This window comes from Grampus griseus (assembly GCF_964374135.1).
Source record: "Grampus griseus genome assembly, chromosome: 5".
NCBI lineage: Eukaryota > Metazoa > Chordata > Mammalia > Artiodactyla > Delphinidae > Grampus > Grampus griseus.
The window spans coordinates 32,297,525-32,318,717 of NC_138998.1; the positions used below are offsets into that span (position 1 = coordinate 32,297,525).

General features: G+C 40.1%; 1 protein-coding gene across 2 annotated transcripts in view; it reads left to right on the forward strand.

Annotated features, from left to right (window-relative positions):
• Window positions 1–396: 396 nt before the first annotated feature.
• The window catches only part of RYK (receptor like tyrosine kinase), a gene marked incomplete at its 5' end in the record, with an annotated part of 102,449 nt that continues 81,652 nt past the window's right edge, over window positions 397–21,193 (forward strand). For both annotated transcript variants that reach the window (XM_082655624.1, XM_082655625.1), the window contains one exon: window positions 397–625. In XM_082655624.1, the coding sequence (XP_082511750.1) occupies window positions 397–625 (229 nt within the window). The remainder of the gene's footprint in view (window positions 626–21,193) is intronic.

Consider the following 21,193-nt stretch of genomic DNA (forward strand, 5'->3'; position numbering starts at 1 on the left):
TCAGGCTGGTGACAACGTGGGGCGGGGACGGGCTCCTTTACAGGGTGACCGGGGAGCCCCTCGCCTTCGGAGAACCTGGAAACCCAAAGCGCTACTCGCCGGGCTCGGGCCCGCACGGAGGAGGCGGTGCATGCGTGCGCGCTCTCGAGGCGGCGGCGGCGCGCGCACGCGCGCCACCGCGGCCCGCCTCCCGCAGCGGAAGATGCGGCCGAGGAGGCGGCGGCGGCGGCGGCGCGCTCCGGCGGTCTGAAGCGGCGGCAGGGTGCCACGGGCCGGCGGCGCGATGAGCTGGGCGGCCGCCCCCGGCTCGGGGCTGTGAGGGGCTCGGGGCCGGGGGTGGGCGGCGGCGGCGCGGCGGGCGGCCCACGCTTCTCCTCGGCGGCGGCGGCGGTGGCCATGCGCAGGACGGCGCGGCCGGGGCCGCCGGGCCGGGGCCGCCTCCCGTGGACCCGCGGCCTGAGGGCCCCGCCGCCGCCGCTCCTGCTCCTGCTCGCGCTGCTGCCGCTGCTGCTCGCACCAGGCGCCGCCGCCGCCCCTGCCCCGAGGCCGCCGGCGCTGCCTCCCGCGTCCGCCGGGCCCAGCGTAAGCCTCTACCTGAGCGAGGATGAGGTGCGCCGGCTTATCGGTGAGTGGGGCCGCCTGCGCCGGGGTGGGCAGGTAGGGTCGGGCCCCGGTGCTTCCGGCCGCCGGCGGCCCAGTCCGCGCGACCTGGACCGCGGGCGGGCAGGCCCCAGCGCCCCGGGTCGCCTCTGGGCCCCGGCCTTTGCCTGCCTTGCTGGCCGGGAGGTGTGGTCCCTGCCCGGCCCCCGCCCTGGGCCAGCCTTCCGGCCTCCCCCGCACGTCGCGGAAAGACCCGGGGACCCCTCGGCCCCCGGCGATCTACCCCATTCCAGCCTGCTTACAGCCTCTTTAGCCTTTCGCCTTATTCCCTAGAGGCAGACTCTTCTTCCCTGCCGCTCCAAGTTTCTTTGACCTTTCCTCAACGTGTCACTCTAGGGCCCTGGATTTTGGATACTCGAAATCCACGTTTTATTTAGGTTATATCTGCTGTGGTTTTGATGCCCCAGTAGAGGCCACACTACGGTGCTCATACTTTCTGGTTATCGTAGTTTTTTGTTTTGTTTTGTTTTTAAATGAGAGACAGAGATTGGTTATAAGGGCACTACATGTTCGTGACAGTCTCCAAATCTTGGGACCGATAAGCGTATTTTACACCAGTGAATGAATCTCCAGGTAGCCGACCTTTTAGCTTTTTCAGTACCTTTTTGGTTCTTATGTTGGAGTTTGAACTGATTCTGAATTTCTGGGCCACTCTTCTACTTAGAATACCTTGTAAGAAAAGGAGAACTTGGCGTTGGGTCAGTTGGTGGTTCTGTGCTACCTAATTAGCTTTGTCATTGGGGAATTAATTAGAAAAATGTGACTTTGTGGATTCTGGAAATGACCCCTTAGAGGAAGTTCTGATAGAAATGGCCCCAAATGGGAAGTCTTTGGTAGTTGCAGATAGCTATACATTCACTTTCTTTTGTGTATTATGGGCCAGAAAACCACATTTTTTTTTCATTTTTATTTCATCTCAGATTTGTGGTGCGTCTAAGTGTTTGAGGGGGAAAATTATTCTTTTAAGCATCCATTAGCTGTCATTTTATTCAATTTTTTTTGTTATAAGACTTTCTTGAGGTCTGCTGAAGTCCACTCAGTGTTAAAATGGAACTGCTTTTAAGCAGGCTGTTTAGACATTGTTACATATACGGGTTTGTCCCCTTTAACCAAAGAATGCTGTGTTTTTGTAATGTCCTGCCAGTCTATAATCCTCTTTTTAGTCTGGTGGAATTAGCTGAATTTAATTTAGCTAAGTTAAAACAGCAAATTGGATTAGTACTTGAAACAAGACTAAGGTTTAGGAAAAATAATGAATACTTATAAATTGACTCATAACATTAATTTTAAAAATATTAATGTATTATGCATGGTTTTGTAAAGGTTTTTTGGTTAAAAGCGTGTATATAATTTGTGACTTTGTTTACATGTAAGAAACCAATTGAGGTAGGGGACATGGCACAACCAGAGGCTGACATTGATTGAGTGCCTGCCATATACTTCCTCCTACATGTTTTATACACATTATTTCCTCTAATTTTCTTGTGACCCAGTGAGGTGGATATCATTATTCCTCTTTTAGAGATGAGGAAAGTGAGACTTTAACTTGCTCAAGGTCACACATTTAATAATCTTTTTTTAAAAATAATCAAACATAGTGTTGACATAGGCCACAACAAGTTTCAAATTTCATTGAATGAAATAAAGATATTTATATAGAAGTTTGATTATGGCATGGTGGAAAAGAAGTCATTGCTAATTAATACTTGAAATGATGTATTTGTTACCTGATTGATGAGCATCCAGTTTGTGCCCAGGAGTGAGCTGTTGGGAAGAGGGGAGGGAGGATTTCCTCACTGATCAACCTTGGTCCACCTCTGGGACAAGGGGAACCTTCAGTAGTATTTTCTCTAATGCAAACAGAGTTGACCTGTTACAGTGGGTCGCTTGACTCTCCATCCTGCCAGATCCAGGTCCTCTCCTTCCTTCCATCTTCCTCATCTATTCTGACTTTATTTTTTGGCTGCCCCTGGCTGGGGAAGAACAATTGGGTGGGGCTGAGATGTATACCAGGCATACTGATTTCTCAGAATGCAGTTTCCCACAGGAACTCTTATGCTTATGGTGTTTAAGACTACTTGAAATACTTTGTACCATGTTTTTGTATCATTATGGGTTAAATGCCTTCTGAAAGCTGACTTGGGAAACTAACCATCACTTTATAATATTTGTAAGACAATTAATTTGCAATTCCAAGTATGAAACTTATAAATAAAGTTGGTAGTGACATCTTTATAAATTGAACTGTTTGTTCTTGACATGAGAATAAGTTGTTTTAATCCAATTCATATATGCACATAGTTAAAAAAAGAAATCAAATAGTGCTAAAAGACCTCAAATGAAAAAACAGCAGTCTTCTGCCTTTGGCCTTTTTATCCTCCGGGCCCTACTTTCTAGTGGAAGCTACTATCCCAAGCTAGCTCTTTTTTTTTTTTCCCCTGTTTTTTTTACTTTTCATATTTTGAAATCAATGTAGAATAAGCATTTTACTTCCTAGTATCGTAACTGAGCAGTTGTCCTCTTCTCTTGCCCAAACCCCCCAATATAGTTACATCATTTTTAGTAAAACCAGCAGTCTGTATTTAGATTATTGTGTATATATTTATATTGTAAATTTTTATTATACATTATTATATGTATACATGTACGTATACGTACACACACACACACACATATATAAACTCACTTGTGAGTTAAATAGTGACCCATGGTTATGTTTTCTTCTCCTGTATGTTATTGTTTATCCTGGAGCAAATAAACTATAAACTTTTTGAGTCTTTTCTATATCTATGGCTACAATCTCTCATACACTCCAAGAAATATGTTAAATGCCTTTTGATATTTTTTTTCCAGGTAACACATCAAATCATCTATCACTTTCACTTGGTTTCCTCTTAGAGACTCCCTGCTTTGGAGCCTTCCATCCTCTTCTTCCAATCTGGACAGTAGGATTATTTTTCCTGCACATACTGTACCCTTCTCTCCTGTCTTGGAGCCTCTGTTTCCTGGATCTTCTGTCTTCCTTTTTCTTTGTTTGCTTCATTTTGCTAAAGTATATCCTCAGGAGCTTACTGAGAAGGGTTGCATGGGAGGTAAATAATTTGAAGCCTTATATGTCTGAAGGTGTCTATCCTATCCTCATGCTTTATAGGTGATTTGGCTGAATTTAGAATATTAGACAGAAAAAAAAATATTTTCCTGATTTTTGGTGGCATTTTTACAGTTTTCTGGCTTTAAGGGTTTCTGATGAAAAATCCAAAATCATTCTGATTCCTTTTTTTCCTTGTGTGTTTTTTTCTTTTTTTTGTTTGGTGGTTGTTGTTTGTTTGTTTTCTGTTTTTTGAGCTTAGGGTCTTTGTCTTTAAAAAAATTCTGTAATTTTATCAGCTTCTGTGTGGGTCCTTCCTTCTGTTTGTGGTCCCTCTAGTCTTAGTGAGCCCTTTCAATCTAGAGATTCATATCCTTCAGTTTTCAAAAATGTCTGTTACTTCTGATAATTTCCTACCCATCACTTGTTTTGTTTGTTTCTGAGATATCTATTGGTTTGGTTATTGAATCTTCTGGAATTGATCTTCAGATACTCAACGTATGTTGCCTCTTATTTATATCTCTATGTTTGGAGGTGGGAAGAGGGGGAAATTTTCTTAATTTTGTCTTCCAAGCTCTTTTATTTTTAAAATTTTAATGATGATTTTAAATTTTAGAACTCTTTGTTTTCTGTTTCCATTTCCATTTCATTTTATTCTAATTTTATGGATGTATTATCTTCACTTATCTTTGAGGCATGTGTTTGTTGTTTTTAATATTTTCTGTATGTTTAACATTTTTAAAATATTTCTTCTGCTTCCTCCAATGTGCCTGTTCATTTCAGAGTTCTTTTTCTGTTCATTTAGATAGTATCTGTTGATCCTTGGCTGTCTGTAATTAAGAGTGAGATGCTGAAAAGTTGATTAGGGGAGGGCAAGCTTGTGGGTGGGTAGGTGGGTGGTCTATTGGCCTCCCTTGGAATGTGGGTGAACATTTCATTGGGAGCCCCCCCGCACACACACATATCAGCACCTTCACAGCTTCTTTGGGACTGGTCAGTGTCTGCAGAGAAGACACCTGCAGTCTGCTGCCTCTGGTGTGCTTGGTGGTACACCAGCCTCTGTGGTTCAGTTTTTTCAGAAAAACTTTGGGTCTCTTGCTGGACCTGGGGGCCCAACTGCTTTGAATGCCCCTCATCAGAGGCTCCCCCTTAGACAGGCCAGAGCCTCAAGCCAGCCTTTGGTGGCCCTTGTTGCATCCAGGGCTGAGTCCCTCCAGAGGTTCTGAGAGGCAGTGACCACTCCTTCAACTGCTTCCCATCTTGCAAAAGTTTGTTGCAATATATGTTGCATTGTCTTCTTTCCCTTTCTGTGTTTGTGGTTTAATGTCTTTGTGATTTCATTACTGTCATTTTAGAGGATTCCTAGGAGGATGGGGGTAAAGGCAAGTGGTCATTCTACAGTGTGTAAATGGTTGGGCTTTGACTATTGAAGAGCTGGTGATGTGTAGTTTTTTGGTACTAACAGTATTAGGAAGAGTAGTGGTGGTGGTCACAGAAATGGTTGACACTTGAATTTAGAGTGCTGCTGACGTGTGGCAATCTTGCCTGTGTCAGGTACAAAGGTAATCCCTGTTTTGGGTGTGTATTGTTACTTCCATAATATAGATGAGGAAACAGATGTGCAGGAAGTATGTAACTAGCTCATTCCTTGGTAGTAGGGCATGCAGTCTTGATAGAAGTCCATCGGTATAGAGACTCCAAAAGCCTCAGACGTTTTATGTGGCATCCCTGTGTCCCCAGGCCCTGCTTAGGCTGCAGTGTAGGCATCCATTTCTCCATTTTACTGATGAAGACTGATCTGGGGCCCTTTGGGCAGTGAATAGAGGGCCAAGTCTTGACTCAGTCTGGAATCCATATTGCCTCTTTGTCAGCTCTGGAGGAGCTGTGATTAACCAAAATGCTTAAGGAGTAGAATCGGCAAGCCTGCTGCCGCATGTGCTCATCTGTGGTCTTGATTATTATCTGCATTCTCTCCTGTTCTCTATCTACTTGATAATTCTAATAGCTGAGTTCCCTGGAAGTCCAGAGCTGGTGAAATCAGTCTGTGGCTGGGGCAGTACTAGGGGGTGTGGGAATAAGATGCTGATGGGTGGGGGGTATGATATAAACTGGTCATGGCAGCGGTGATGGTGGTGATAGGGAATCTGTAGGAGTCAGGGGGACTTCTGAGAATAGACTCCGCCTCACACCAATTAGATATTCACTTTGGATAACTTGCCTCTCCGTTAAAATAAATATCCTCTGAAAGAGTTAAGCGTTGTTCACATCTTTTTTAAAATCAGTTCAATACTAGTTGAGATCATTGCTCCCCAAATCAGTCCAGTAAAAATTTTTGAAGCCCAACCAAGTACCATATATTGTGGTAGAAAATGGCAATTCAAAATTACTGAATTCCTTTTCTTGAAGAACTCAAAATTTCGTAGGGGAGACTAACAGTTGTATCTACAACTATAACACTGAGATAAGAGTTATACTGCTGATTGATACAAGTTTTTGTGGGAATGATTACTTTTGACTGTAGAAGGAGGGGGAGTGGAGAGGCTTAGGGACTTTCAGGAATGTGTTCCAGGAAAGGAGACATTTGAGCCTCATCTTGAAGGATGAACTTGAAAGACAGAAAAGAGGAGCATTTCATGTCAGGCAGAGAAAATAGCACGAACAAAGCCATAGCTGTATGGAAGCAGATTTGTGTGAATTCAAGGAGTAGGCTAAGGTGAGAAAATTTGGCAAAACCAGGGAGTGGCAGAATATAAAGCTGGGAGGTAGGTTGCAGTTAGGTTAGGAATTTGAAGTTTATTTTATAGGTAATGAGGAACTGTTGAACTTAGGAAAGGAGAGTATACAGATAGGACTGGGTTCTAGAAAAGACAGCTTCGGCCCCAGTGAAAAGGGTGGCTTGAAGACTGAAAAGCTGGATCTGGGAAATGGGACAGAGTCAGCCTTGTGCTGAGAGGAATCAACTAGGACAGTTGAGGGGGAGTGGGATGGATTTGCGAGGAATTTTCTGGGAGTTTGGAGAAGACTTAGTGGAGGACACCTCAGGGCTAAAGAAGAGGGAGGAGTCACAGAAGAATCTGAGTTTCACATTTGGGCAGCTGAACTGAAGGACTCTTTGGGAAATGGTTGAGGAAAAAGAAAGATGAGATGAGCCACTTGTTCCTCTCCTCCCAGCACCTCTCCTCCTCTTCAACCTCAGGCCAAGTGTTTGGGGGAGGGCAGTGAGGGTGTCCTCTCTGCTGGTGTCTGGCATATCCTGCCACTGCCCAGACTTTGAGGAGGTGGGTGCTGGTGGAGGTGGGTTAGCACCTTGCAGCACACTCTTAATCCTGGGCATTTGGGTAGGGTTGGTGGCATTGATGCAGCATTAATTTGAATCCATGTGTTCTTCACTGGGAGAACAAGACTGAGACATTGTGCAATTGTGGGTTTTGAGGGTTTTTTTTCCTTCTTTGTGCTACACATGTGGGAGAACTCTGTCCAGTTATGGCTAACCTGTCCCCTATGAGTCATATCCTGAGTTGACTAGTCAGTTCTGAAGGTGCTGCCTGGAACACTGTTTGGATTTTAAGGATCATTTTAGAAACAAATGAAACATGTAGGTATTTTTTTGAGCATCACAAATTGAGAAGTTCCACAGCATTACTTTTGGGGTTTTAACACAGTTATGCCAGTGTTCTGAAAAAACTTGCCAGCTATACATACTAAAACAAAACAAAACAAAAACTTGACATGAAGTAGAGCCATTAGCTACTCTGAAATTATATTATGCTTAAAAGTGTGCTTTTTTGTGTTATTGTACATCAAGTACAATGTTTTCTAATCAAGATATTATTAAACAGCTTTCATTTATGTAGGACCTCTAAAAATGTGGTGTGCCAGAACAAAAGTGTGTATTGCTGAATTAAGTAATAAACACTTATTAATTGATTCTACTTAACTGTGCCCAGCAAGTGACAGTGCTGAATGGTAGAATATTTCTGAAAAGTAATTTAATAGGTCCCATTCTTGTTCATAAGACAGATATGTTGTGTCTTGTTCATAAATAATGAACATGTTCTTATATAAATGTCTTGCTCTCTGTCAACTATTTCACATATTTTCTTTTATTTTATCAACCACTGGAAGTAGATGGCATTGGCATTTATCTATAGATAAAGCTGAGGCTCTGGGAAATTACAGAATTTGCTGGAGGTCACAGAGATGTCTAGGGCTATATGACTCTAAAGTGCATGCCTTCTCTACTCTGCTGCCTCTGAAAGTTAACAGTTCAGTCTTTATCTAACTAGATCATCTGAGGGGCTTAAACAAAGTACAGATTCCTATACCTACTCTGAGCAATTTGTTTAGGAGATCTGAGATGGGGCCCAGCCAGTGAGATTTTTGAATGGCATGTTGCATGAATTGTAAGATGTACGGCTTTTTCACATTTGAACATCTCTGAAATTGGAACCATTTCACAATCAATGGTGAATCATCAGTTAATTGACAGCTCTTTTTCTTTCTTAGTGGCATCTTAGTGGCACAAAAAATAATGGTGCATTTTAGATTAAATGAAATATAGTATTTTAACAAGGTGATTTTAAAAAAATAATAAATTTATTTATTTATATTTGGCCACGTTGGGTCTTTTTTGCTGAATGCGGGCTTTCTCTAGTTGTGGCGAGTGGGGGCTACTCTTCATTATGGTGCGCAGGCTTCTCATTGCGGTGGCTTCTCTTGTTGCAGAGCATGGGCTTTAGGTGCGCAGGCTTCAGTAGTTGTGGCACGTGGGCTCAGTAGTTGTGGCTCGCGTGCTGTAGAGAGCAGGCTCAGTAGTTTGGTGCACGGGCTTAGTTGCTCCGTGGCATGTGGGATCTTCCCGGCCCAGGGCTCAAACCCATGTCCCCTGCATTGGCAGGAGGATTCTTAACCACTGCACCACTAGGGAAGTCCCAATAAGGTGATACTGTGAAGGAGACAGACATAATTTGCCACCTTTCCTTTTTTTTGGGTACCTGTCACGACTTTCTTTCAGAGTTGTAAAATTCACTGGTGGTAAATTATTTACTTGTGGTAATGGCTGTGTAGTAATGTCCTTGCAGGGTAGGCAAATGATGGCAGTGAGATATTACCATTAGGTTTAAGAGCAATGGCAACTCACTTTTCAGCTAGGAAGTTGCTGGCAAGAGAAATATCAGTGGTTCTCAACCTTATTTTGTGAAAGCCTTAGGGCCTTTTCCTAGACAAGGGTGTGGATCCCACACATATTAAGTTTTGCACACTGTGATGGGGGTTCTTAGACTTTGAGGACCTTACAGGGCCCCCTGATGAAAGCTTATGGGTACACCTGAATCCCTCAAAAGCTGGTTCTGGAAGGGGGCATCTATTAACATTCTATATTTCATCCTAGGATTCTTTGACCTCCTACGTGATTTTCTTTCCTTCTAGTTTTATTGAGATTTAATTGACATAAAGCACTGTGTAAGTTTAAGGTGTCCAGCATAATGATTTGACTTACATACATCATGAAATAATTAACCACAGTAGGTTTAGTGAACACCATCATCTCATATAGATAAAATATTAAAGAGAAAAAAAATTTCATTCCTTGTGATGAGAACTCTTAGATTTCCTCTCTTAACAGTGTTCATATATAACATACAGCAGTGTTAATTATCTTTATCGTGTACATTATATCCCTAGTACTTATTTATCTTATAACTGAAAGTTTGTACTCTTTGATTACCTTCATCCAACTCCCCCTGCTGCCTGAATTAAAAAAAAAATTTGCATACATTAAGGTTTATTCTGTTGTAGTTATATGGGTTTTGACAAATGCATCCAGTATAGTATCATATAGAATAATTTTGCAGCCCTAATAAGTCCCCTGTGAAGGGGGGCATTTATATTTATTAATACCTTTCCTTATATTTTAAATGTTTGCTTTTAAAAATGTATTTATTATGTAAAATTTCAAACATTCAAAAGTAGACAGAATAGTATAATGAACCTCTGTGTATCCATCATCCTGCTTCAACAATTATCAGCTCATGGCCAGTTCTGTTTGGTCTATACTTCTCCACTCCCCAATCTGCTCCCTTGTCCTACTCCCCCTCATCTTCTGCTTGGATTATTTTGAAGCAAACTCAGACATAAAATTTTGTAAAAAATTTTTTGATATGTATCTCTAAAAGATAGGAATTCTTTAAAATTTTGTAGTAACTATTATCACACCTAAGAAATTAACGGTAATTCATAAATACCAAATATCTAGGCTTAGATCTTCCTGATTTCTAAATGAATGTTTATGTAGACTCTTGCCTGCCACCTGTTTCTTCCCTTGTCCCTGCTCCCCACCATACCATCGTTTAGTTCCTTTGGTGCCAAGCTTTTTTCACCCTAGGGTCTGCATTCGATGGTTGCTCTGCCTTATGTACTTTTCCTAGATCTTTACATGGCTAGAGCCTTCTAGATCTTAGCTTAATGTTACTTCCTCAGAGAGCCTTGCCTTCCTAGGGTTGACCCTCAGTGCCACTCTGTTCTGTCACCCTGTTTTCTTTTCCTTTTTTTTTTTTAATTAATTAATTTGTGGCCACATTGGTCTTCGTTGTTGCGTGCGGCCTTTCTCTAGTTGTGGTGAGCAGGGGCTACTCTTCGTTGCGGTGCGCAGGCTTATCATTGAGGTGGCTTCTCTTGTTTCAGAGCACGGGCTCTAGGCACACGGGCTTCAGTAGTTGTGGCACACAGGCTCAGTAGTTATGGCTCGCGGGCTCTAGAGTGCAGGCTCAGTAGTCGCGGTGCATGGGCTTAGTTGCTCCGCGGCATGTGAGATCTTCCCGGACCAGACCTTGAACCCATGTCCCCTGCATTGGCAGGCGGATTCTTAACCACTGTGCCACCAGGGAAGCCCCCATCCTGTTTTCTTTTAAGTACCTGATACTTCTGTTGTTTCCATCTCGCTCTGTAGGAAGGCTAATTCTGTTTGAGTAGAGACCTTTTATATTGTTCCACTCTGTATGCCCAGCACCTAAATCAGTACCTGGCATATAGTAGGATATTCAGTAAAAGTTCAGTGAATGAATAAATGAATGAATCATATTTTCTTTTTGTTTTTTTGGATTCACTATCTTGTGCCTTACTGGGGTCATCATTCTCTTGATCATTTCCCATTGCCCGCTAAGTTATTATCCAAAAGGGGATTGGCCTGAACTTATGAATGTAAGTTTAAATAAATTAGTTTTAATAGCTTATTTCCTTTGAAGTTGCCTGATTTTCCCAAATCTCTGTCCCCTGAACCCCCCCTCTGGGTAAGGTGCCCCCCATCTTGGCTTCCATAGCTCTATACCATGTACAAACACATCTGTATCACTGTACCCATCATGTTCTATAGTTTCCCTACTGATTAAGGCTACCTCATGGCTTGGCACATAGCTGTCTCTCAGCAGACTGCTGGTCCACACTACAGTTGAAGGATGTAAAATATTCAAGAGAGATTCCGGAAAAATAATTAAAAACCAGAAAACAATTTCTAATCTTTCCTTCTGAAATGCTAACCTGCTGTTAATCCTAGCCAGTGTATTTTTTCATCTCGTACATTGTAGTTTTCATCTCTAGAAATTTGATTTGGGTCTTTTTATATCTTCCATGTCTCTACTTAACTTTTTGTGGGGTACAGTTACAATAGTTGTTTTAATGTCTGCTGATTCTAACATCTGCCAGTTCTGGGTTGGTTTCAGTTGATCTGTCATCTGTCTGTCTATCTACTTATTTTGCTTTTTTACATGCCTGGTAGTTTTTGACTAGATGGCAGACATTATGAATTTTACCCTGTTAGGTGCTGGATATTTTTATATTCCTGTAATTATTCTTACATTTTGTTCTGGGACCAGTTAGGTTACTTGGAAGCAGTTTGATCTTTTCAGGTCTTGCTTTTAAGACTTGTTAGATAAGACAGGAGCAGTGCTCAGTGTAGGTCCAATTATTCCCCACTACTGAGTCAAGACCCTTCCGTGTACTTTCTTCATTGACCTGTGACTCATGAGGTTTTCCAGTCTGGCTGGTGGGAATAGGTGATATTCCAAAATGTATGAAGTGCTATGCACTGTTAACCTTTTGTTTTTTCTCTGCCCTTGTGTGGCTTCCTTATGCATGATCAGTACTCAGCTGAAGGCTCGAGGGGCAACCCTCTGCAGATCTTGGAAATTCTCTCTCTGTGTAACTCTCTGTTCTCTGGTACTTTGTCCTACGTACTCTAGCTGTCTTTGTCTTTCTGAACTCTCATATATTTTGTCTGTTTTTTGATAATTTCAGACGAGAGGGTTAATCTTGTCCTGTTATTCTATCTTGTCCATAAGTGGAAATGGCCAAGGATTATCTTTTTGATTGTTTGCATCTTTTCTAAAGTTGTTTAACTCCTTAGATTATTTGTTAAAGGAGAGAATTTAGTCTAATTTCAAGAAAAAGCACTAAGGTTGTATACCTACGCTTGCGTGCACATGTGCACAAATGTGGGTTTATACTAGCTAACATGGTATGAGAAAATATTGGATTTGGAATCTGCATATTTGAGTTTTAAGTCCATCTCCTCCTTCTGTTATATGTGGGTAGGCAAGTAATTAATGTTTCGGAATGTTGGTTTCCTCATATATGAGATGTATAGCAGGATGTCTGTTATCATATTGCCATAATGTATATGAAAATGCTATATAATCCTCAAAATAATTTATTTTAGTTATTGGTGGGGGATTTGTATGTTTTTGGATAAAAACTCAAATCATAGAATGTTAGAAAGAGAGGTCACTTAGACATCACCTGGTTGATTGCCTTGGGTAGCAACATTTATCACTCGCTGAGCAATTACTTATTGAATGTACAATAGGCCTTATTTTAGGGGCTTGACATGTTTTGGTGAATAAAGCAGATATAGATCCCTGTTCTCATGGCACTAACTTCTAGCGGAGAGCTAAGTGACTTGCCTTAGAAAAGAATTCAGGTAGCTTTGGAACTTGACTCCAAGTTAGCACTTGGAGTTGCTGGGAGGGAGAAACGATGTTTGTGAGTTCTCCATTGTGCTTTGAGCCCCTGGCCATAATAGCCAACTCTAAGTTACTAATGGCCTCCACGGCTGACTGAGAGTGTGTGCTCCTATTAGGAGCTGGCTATGAAAGAAATTGAATGGTGGTTATGTCAAACTGTGAGTAAATTACTCCATGTCTACTCTAGAGCTGTACTTGCAATGCATGCATGAGCTTGGTGAGATCATTTTCTTCTTTAAATAGTGCAGGAACCAATGATAAATTAGTTTCCAGAGTATCATTTTACCAGATACTAGAACATTCTCACACTATGGCAGGGCATGCTTCATATTTTATGTTATAGTGCTAGAGATTATGGGTTACGTTTTTGTTACTATTCTTACATAGGAATTGGGGAGCACCTTTAACATCTCTGCAGTTGTGGTACAAATCACATCTTTGGGGGAATTCTTTTATGGATTTTTTTTTTAAGATGACAGCTATATTAATTGGATGTGAAATCTTGTTCCCTGATCCTGTGTTTTAGTGTCAGCCCTCTTTATAATTTCTTATCCATCTGCTGTAGTATTTTCAGATGGGGAAGGTGACGGTATTATTTGAGTCATCCATTTGAAATCAAAAGTGACAATACTCGTGAAGAGAAAAAAAAGTGACCACACTCTCCCTTTGATTCCACACAACTTCTCTCAAAGGTCATATCATCACAGGTACTAGAGAGGCAAACCTGAGCACAGCATTTGTGATGGAGAGCTTTGGGTTTCCATTTTCAGGGATCACTGAATTACAGTCAAAGTTATGTACTGAAATGGAAGACACGGGAGGGGAGATGCTTGGTACTGGAATAGTTGTATCCTGGAGCCTGATCTGTTAAAGCAGTGGCAACTAATAGCCATTCCAGTGGATTGTTTTAAGTGAGCTGTTGATTTTGATCACACATCATGTACTCTTCCTAAAGTGGCAGAGTGAGGAAAGGTGCTCAGTGATTGCAGATGCTGGCTTTTCTTTGAGAGGATCAGGAGGTTCCCTTTCTTGGTGCTGACCCCCTAGCCACTTCTTAGGGACCAAAGGATGGACCTCTTGCCTTTCCTTCGAGGAGGCCAGTTTTAGGCATGGGATGAGGAGGCAGCCTGTAGGAAGGGGGTGGAGGGAAGGGGCATGTTTGCTTTGTCTTCCATTGTTGATGTCTTCTTTCTCTTAAAAGCTCACTTTAATTCTTTTTATACTCTCTGTGTGTACATGTGTACTCTCAGCCCACTTCTATCCAGACATTTATGGTTGCAGGAGAAATGTAGGAGGAAAATCTGAATGGGCAGAGATCACATGAAACATCTCATTTAATCTATAAGAATATCGTTTAAACAGCTATGGGGATTGAAGATTTATGTGCTTTTTCATTTTTAATTATGAAGATAGGATGCCCCTTTCCTATAGTCTAACATTTGTAAATTCCCTTCTTATGATGTAGTTAAATATTAGGTCTCAGCTAATTTTCTAGGTATAATTCGACTATGAGATTTTGATGGACAAATTGTTACTTTATTGTATTTATTTCAGTTTGTTAGTTTCCATAAACCAGGAAAATTTGAAGTAAGAGCTCTGTATTTAATTTCAGCATTGATTAAAATACAGAGTATTTACTGGTTTCATACGTAGTAAGTGATTTTGGCTTTTTTCCTCTGGCTTGTATACCATACTGTCCTCAGAACCTAGAAGATTATTTTGACTAAGTAAATTTTTAACTTAAGCTTTGACTAGCATTTGGAAACCATTGATGATATCATAGAATAATAGAGTTTTGGCTGACATTTGGAAACCATGGATGATATCATAGAATAATAGAATTTTGGGGCTGAGGAGGGACTTTAACTTTATCTGGTTTAACTCCCTTGTTTTATAGTTGAGAAAATTGATGCCTGGAGAAGGTGGTTAAATAATTGATTGCCAAAGGTCACTCAGCTGCTCATTAGCAAAAACTCTGCTATAGTTCTGTTTCTACATCACTTGTTTTTCTACCTTAACTGATTCCTGATGTTTTCTTTAAAACATCATTTCCCTTAAAATTTATCTTTGATGTAGTTGATTTTTATCTACAGCCAGCCATTCATGCATCTAACATTTGAGTACCTACAAATAACCTAAGACCCCAAGCCTTGCTTGTGAGGTGCAAGGTAGTGGGGAAGACAGACGTGTGAACAGCTCCTGGAATGTATTTTGTTTTGTGCTGTAAGGTGGCTCTTTTTTAAAGGGAGGTGGTTTGGTCATTGACACTAATTGACCATTGTTGTGGCCTTAGGAATCCAATAGTTAACTTTTAAAATCGTTTAGAATAATTTTTGAACTATTGTGTTATTTGAACTTGAGCTACACAGGCCAGGTCATATAGAACACAGGCCTTGAATTAGGCTTGAGCTTTTTAAAATATTGTTTAGAGGAAAATGAATATTCCTTGATGGCTGTTGAGAGTTTTGCAGAAATAACTTGGGATTTTCAGCTTGGAATTTGGGTTGTTTAAAAATAACTTATGAATAAATGTCATATTTTCTAACAATAGAGTAACATTCCTACTTTGCTGGAATTGGCAGTGAGAAATTTAAGTTTGATTATTATAGGCGAAGAACTGAAATGTTTTTCATCTTAGGTTCGAAGAGAAAACCTCTATACATTCTAATAACAAAATGCTACCTCTTCAATCCAGGGCTGTTCGCCCTTGTTCCTGCCTGCTTTCCCGCAGAGCCCCTTTCTACCTTCCACCCACTCTAGTTCCCCAGCTCTGTCCTCTGTTCTGCTGGGCCTTTCAGTTTTATCTTGTAGAGCTCCAGTTTTGTTTTGAGGTCTCCTCTGACTCTTTCATACTGCTGCTTTATCTCTTCAGCTTAACTGAAACCTGCTTTCTTCTTGTGAGTGATATTTTCCTCATAATACTTTCTAGTCACTGGAAGTCAGTTTTAGTACACTCCCTCCCCATTCATTGGGCAGGGGTCAGCTTTTTTCCTTTTCTTCTTTAAAAATAATAACTTATTGCTTGAAATTCACATGACATAAAATTAACCATTGTAAAGTGAACAGATTATTCAGTGACATTGAGTACATATACCATGTTGTGCGACCACCAACCCTGTCTAGTTCCAAAATATTTCCATTGCTCCAGAGTAAAACTCCTCACCCGTTAAGCAGTTTTTTCTCACCTCCCTCTTCCCCCAGCCTCTGGCAACCACCAATTTGTTTTCTATTTCTGTGGATTTATCTATCCTGGATATTTTATATAAATGGACTAATACAATATGAGACCTTTTCTATCGGCTTCTTTTATTTAGCATAATGTTTTGGGGGTTCATTCACATTGTAGCATGTATCAATACTTCACTCCTTTTTGTGACTGAATAGTATTCCATTTCTATGTATATACCACAGTTTGTTTCTTCATTCATCTGTTGATGGACATTTGGGCTGTTTTCACATCTTTACTATTGTGAATAATGCTTCTATGAACATGTGTGTTAAGTACTTGAGTACCTGTTTTCAGTTTTGGATATATACCTAGGAGTGGAATTGTGGGTCATGTGGTAATTCCATGTTTAACTTTTTGAGGAACCACCAAACTTTTTTACAGTGGCTGAGCCGTTTTGCAGTCCCACCAGCAATGTACAGAAGTTCCAATTTTTCCATGTCCTTGCTAACACTTGCTGTTTTCTGCTTGTTTGTTTGTTTTTTAATTAATGCTATCCTAGTAAGTATAAAGTTTTACCTCATTGTGGTTTTGATTTGTGTTTCCCTTATGACTGCTGGTGTTCATGTGTTTGTTGGCTATTTGTGTGTCTTCTTTGGAGAAATGTCTTTTCAAGTCCCTTGCCCATTTTTAAATTGTCTTTCTGTTGTTGAGTTGTAAGAGTTCTTTATATATTGTGGATACTAGACCCTTATCAAATACATAACTTGCAATATTTTCCTCCATTTTCTAGGTTGTCTTCACCTTGATAATGACTTTCAATATGCAGGGTTTTTAAAAATTTTTTAACATCTTTATTGGAGTATAATTGCTTTACAATGGTGTGTTAGTTTCTGCTTTAAAACAAAGTGAATCATCTGTACATATACATATATCACCATCTCTCTTCCCTCTTGCGTCTCCCTCCCTCCCACCCTCCCTATCCCACCCCTCTAGGTGGTCACAAAGCACCAAGCTGATCTCCCTGTGCTATGTGGCTGCTTCCCAGTAGCTATCTGTTTTACATTTGGTAGTGTATATATGTCCATGCCACGCTCTCACTTTGTCCCAGCTTACCCTTCCCCCTCCCCATGTCCTCAAGTCCATTCTCTAGTAGGTCTGCGTCTTTATTCCTGTCCAGCCCCTAGGTTCTTCATAACCATTTTCTTTTTTGTTTTTTAGATTCCATATATGTGTGTTAGCATGTGGTATTTGTTTTTCTCTTTCTGACTTACTTCACTCTGTATGACAGACTCTAGGTCCATCCACCTCACTACAAATAACTCAATTTCGTTTCTTTTTATGGCTGAGTAATATTCCATTGTATATATGTGCCACATGTTCTTTATCCATTCATCTGTTGATGGATACTATGGTTGCTTCCATGTCCTGGCTATTGTAAATAGAGCTGCAATGAACATTGTTGTACATGACTCTTTGCATTATGGTTTTCTCAGGGTATATGCCGAGTAGTGGGGTTGCTGGGGCATATGGTAGTTCTATTTTTAGTTTTTTAAGGAACCTCCATACTGTTCTCTATAGTGGCTGTATCAATTTACATTCCCACCAACAGTGTAAGAGGGTTCCCTTTTCTCCATACCCTCTTCAGCATTTATTGTTTGTAGATTTTTTGATGATGGCCATTCTGACTGGTGTGAGGTGATACCTCATTGTAGATTTGCATTTCTCTAATGATTAGTGATGTTGAGCATCCTTTCATGTGTTTGTTGGCAATCTGTATATCTTCTGTGGAGAAATGTCTGTTTAGTTCTTCTGCCCATTTTTGGATTGGGTTGTTTGTTTTTTTGATATTGAGCTGCATGAGCTGCTTGTAAATTTTGGAGATTAATCCCTTGTCAGTTGCTTTGTTTGCAAATATTTTCTCCCATTCTGAAGGTTGTCTTTTCGTCTTGTTTATGTTTTCCTTTGCTGTGCAAAAGCTTTTAAGTTTCATTAGGTCCCATTTGTTTACTTTTGTTTTCATTTCCATTTCTCTAGGAGGTGGGTCAAAAAGGATCTTGCTGTGATTTATGTCACAGAGTATTCTTCCTATGCTTTCCTTTAAGAGTTTTACAGTGTCTGGTCTTACATTTAGGTCTTTAATCCATTTTGAGTTTATTTTTGTGTATGGTGTTAGGGAGTGTTCTAATTTTATGAAGTCCAGTTTATCTAGTTTTCTTCTGTTGCTCTTGCTTTTAATGACATATCTAAGGATCCATTGCTAAATCCAAGGTCATGAAAATTTATCCCTGTTTTCTTCTAAGAGTTTTATAGTTTTAGGTCTTATATTTATGTTGTTGATATATTTTGAATTAGTTTTTGTATATGGTGTGAGGTAGGGGTCTAATTTTCATTCTTTTTGCATGTGGATATCCAGTTGTCCCAGCACCATTTGTTGAAGAGGCTGTTCTTTCCCCATTAAGTGGTCTTGGCGCTCTTGTCAGAAATCAGTCGGCTAGGGACTTGCCTGGTGGTCCAGTGGTTAAGGCTCCATGCTCCCAATGCAGGGGTTCAATCCCTGGTCAGGGAGCTAGATCCTTCATGCCGCAACTAGAGTCCACATGCCGCAAATAAAAAAAAAAAAAAAGATCCCACACGGCTCAACTAAAGATGCCGCAACTGAAGATCCTGTGTGCCACAACTAAAACCCAGCACAGCCAAATAAATAAATAAATAAATATTTTTTAAAAATCAGTTGGCTAGGAATATATAGGCTTATTTGTGCACTCTCAGTTCTATTTCATCAATTTAGCTGTCTATCACTATGCCAGTACCACACTGTTTTGGTTTCTGTGGCTTTGTGGTAAGTTTTGAAATTGGAAAGTGTGACTCAACTATGTTCTTTTTCAAGACTGTTTAGGCTGTTGGAGGCCACTTGCAATTCCATATTAATTTGAGAATCTGCCTTTCCATTTCTGCAAAAAAAGGGGTTAGAATTTTGATAGGGATTGCACTGATATATCCATTTGGGTAGTATTTTGACCTTAACATTAGTAATAGTGAGTCTTCCAATCCATGAAGATGGGATGTCTTTCCATTTATTTAGGTCTTCCTTAATTTTAGCAATGTTTTGTAGTTTTCAGCGGATAAACCTTTTATCTCCTTGTTTAAAGTTATTGTTAGGTATTTTATTCTTTTGCGTGCTATTATAAATGGAGTTGTTTTCTTAATTTCCTTTTTGGATTGTTTATTAAGGGACCAGCTTTTATCATGCATTATATCCTTTCTTTCTTACTTTGATTTTTGATTGTTTTGCCCCAGGACACTGACTCAGCATCCTCATCTGTTTTGATATCATTGAGGTTTATTGATACTTGTATGACCTTTGACCCATTAGAGTTGTTGCAGCCACTCAGTTGCAAGATGATCCTCAGTGACTATACCCTGACTTGCTTTCATTATTTCCCTCCCTTTATCCCAAAGGATATTAAAATCTACTGTGATTTTTTTTTTTTTCTCAGCTGTTACTCCTTTGACCATGCTGGTGTCCTGGTTCTCAGGTCTCTTTTCTAAATAAGGCACTCATTGAAATGGACACTTTGGACTTGGTCCTTTTCTCAGCCCTTGGAACCTCCTTGTTCTGATCAGGACACCCCAACCTACTTTCTCAGTCACTCCCCTCTACCAGGCTCTGTTTCCTGGTCTCTTAAAGAGTTACCCTTTTCCTGGCCTGTGCCCAGCTGGCTCAATATAGCATCACTGAAGAAACTGTTTCCCTCATTGCCTCTCTAACCATTCCTCGCTGCCCGCTTCTCTGTGGAGGCTACCACACCACTCCCAGACAATGATAAGCCTTGCTGTCTACTACCCCTGCTTTGAGATTGCATTTAATTGTTATTGTCATATTTGAAACACTAATAATTAGAAGCAATTAGAAAGAAGTAGATTATCTAGATTCTGTCTTCATTGTCTTTCACTTTTACTTAAAAATTGTTTTGAGCGTGATGGGGAAGGAAAGAAAAAAGATTACATTCAGAAATAAATGTATGATAGTCTCTACAGATTTCATCTTTTTCTAAAAATCAATTTGTTTAAAATTCTTTTTATTTTATTAATTTTATTTCCTGATTATCAGAGTAAAAACATACTGATGGGCCATTTGGAAAGTGTACAGGACCATAAAGAAGAAGAAAAGTATATGTTATTTAACCGTGCATTGGCAGTCTTTGGTAAATATCTTTCCAGTATTTTTTTCCATGTTCTCATTTTTCTTTATATAGTTGAAATCTTAGAACATGGGTAACTCTTTGATATAGATGATACTTCACAATCTATTATGTTATGTTTTCCCTCACTCTCTGTCTTCTTACCTGTGGTCAGATTGTGGCCTATACATTTTCTACTTTATGAAATTGACTGTGCTTTTCATTATAGCTGATCACTTTTTCTAAATCTCTTATTGATGCTTTGAAAGAATTGACTTTCCTTTAGAGTACGGTCTTGGTGTGTCTGCATGTCCACTCAGCCGTATTAATTATGGATGGAGATACATGTATCAACATGCTAAGATCAGACTGATAGTTTTGTACCATGATTATACTTACATTGGGTTCTCTTCATATTTCTATTATTTTGGGAAGATTGTACTTACATTGGGTTCTCTTTGCATTTCTAATACTTGGGGAATTTTTTGGACTCCTTACATTTCATTTAGAGTTTTATTCATGATGATTATACTTGAATTATTATGTATTATGTAAACCTCAGTGTAAAATGATTACCTCACGTTAGAAAGAAAAGTGTTATTAACCTTTCAGTATGTTTTGGAGTAGCTTTTTTGGGGAAGGATATATAATCGGTGTATTTTTTGAGAATCTGTTGTCTTCACATATGATGAGAATTTGTCTGGGAATGTAATTCTTGGCCCGCTTCTGATTTCCCTGAAACCTATAGCTTTATTGCCTTCTTTGTCGTCTTCAGGATTTCCCATGTTATCCTTATTCAGACAGTGAGCATGCGTAGTCCAGGGATTTTCTTCTCCTTTCAGCCCCATTGTCACTGTTGCATGGAGAAGTTCTTTCTGAGCTTTGAACTTTTCACTATGAGCTTTTCAGTTCGTCGTGCTTTGCCAGATTTTACCTTTTGGTTGGGTATTTTAAGGGAAAGTTGAAGGAAGGTGTTTTAGTCATTAGAAAATTATTATTACTAGTGTTAATCTTGATATATCAAAGATATTATCTTTACCAATGTGATTTTTTAAAATTGAAATTTGTTGTTTGAGGGCTT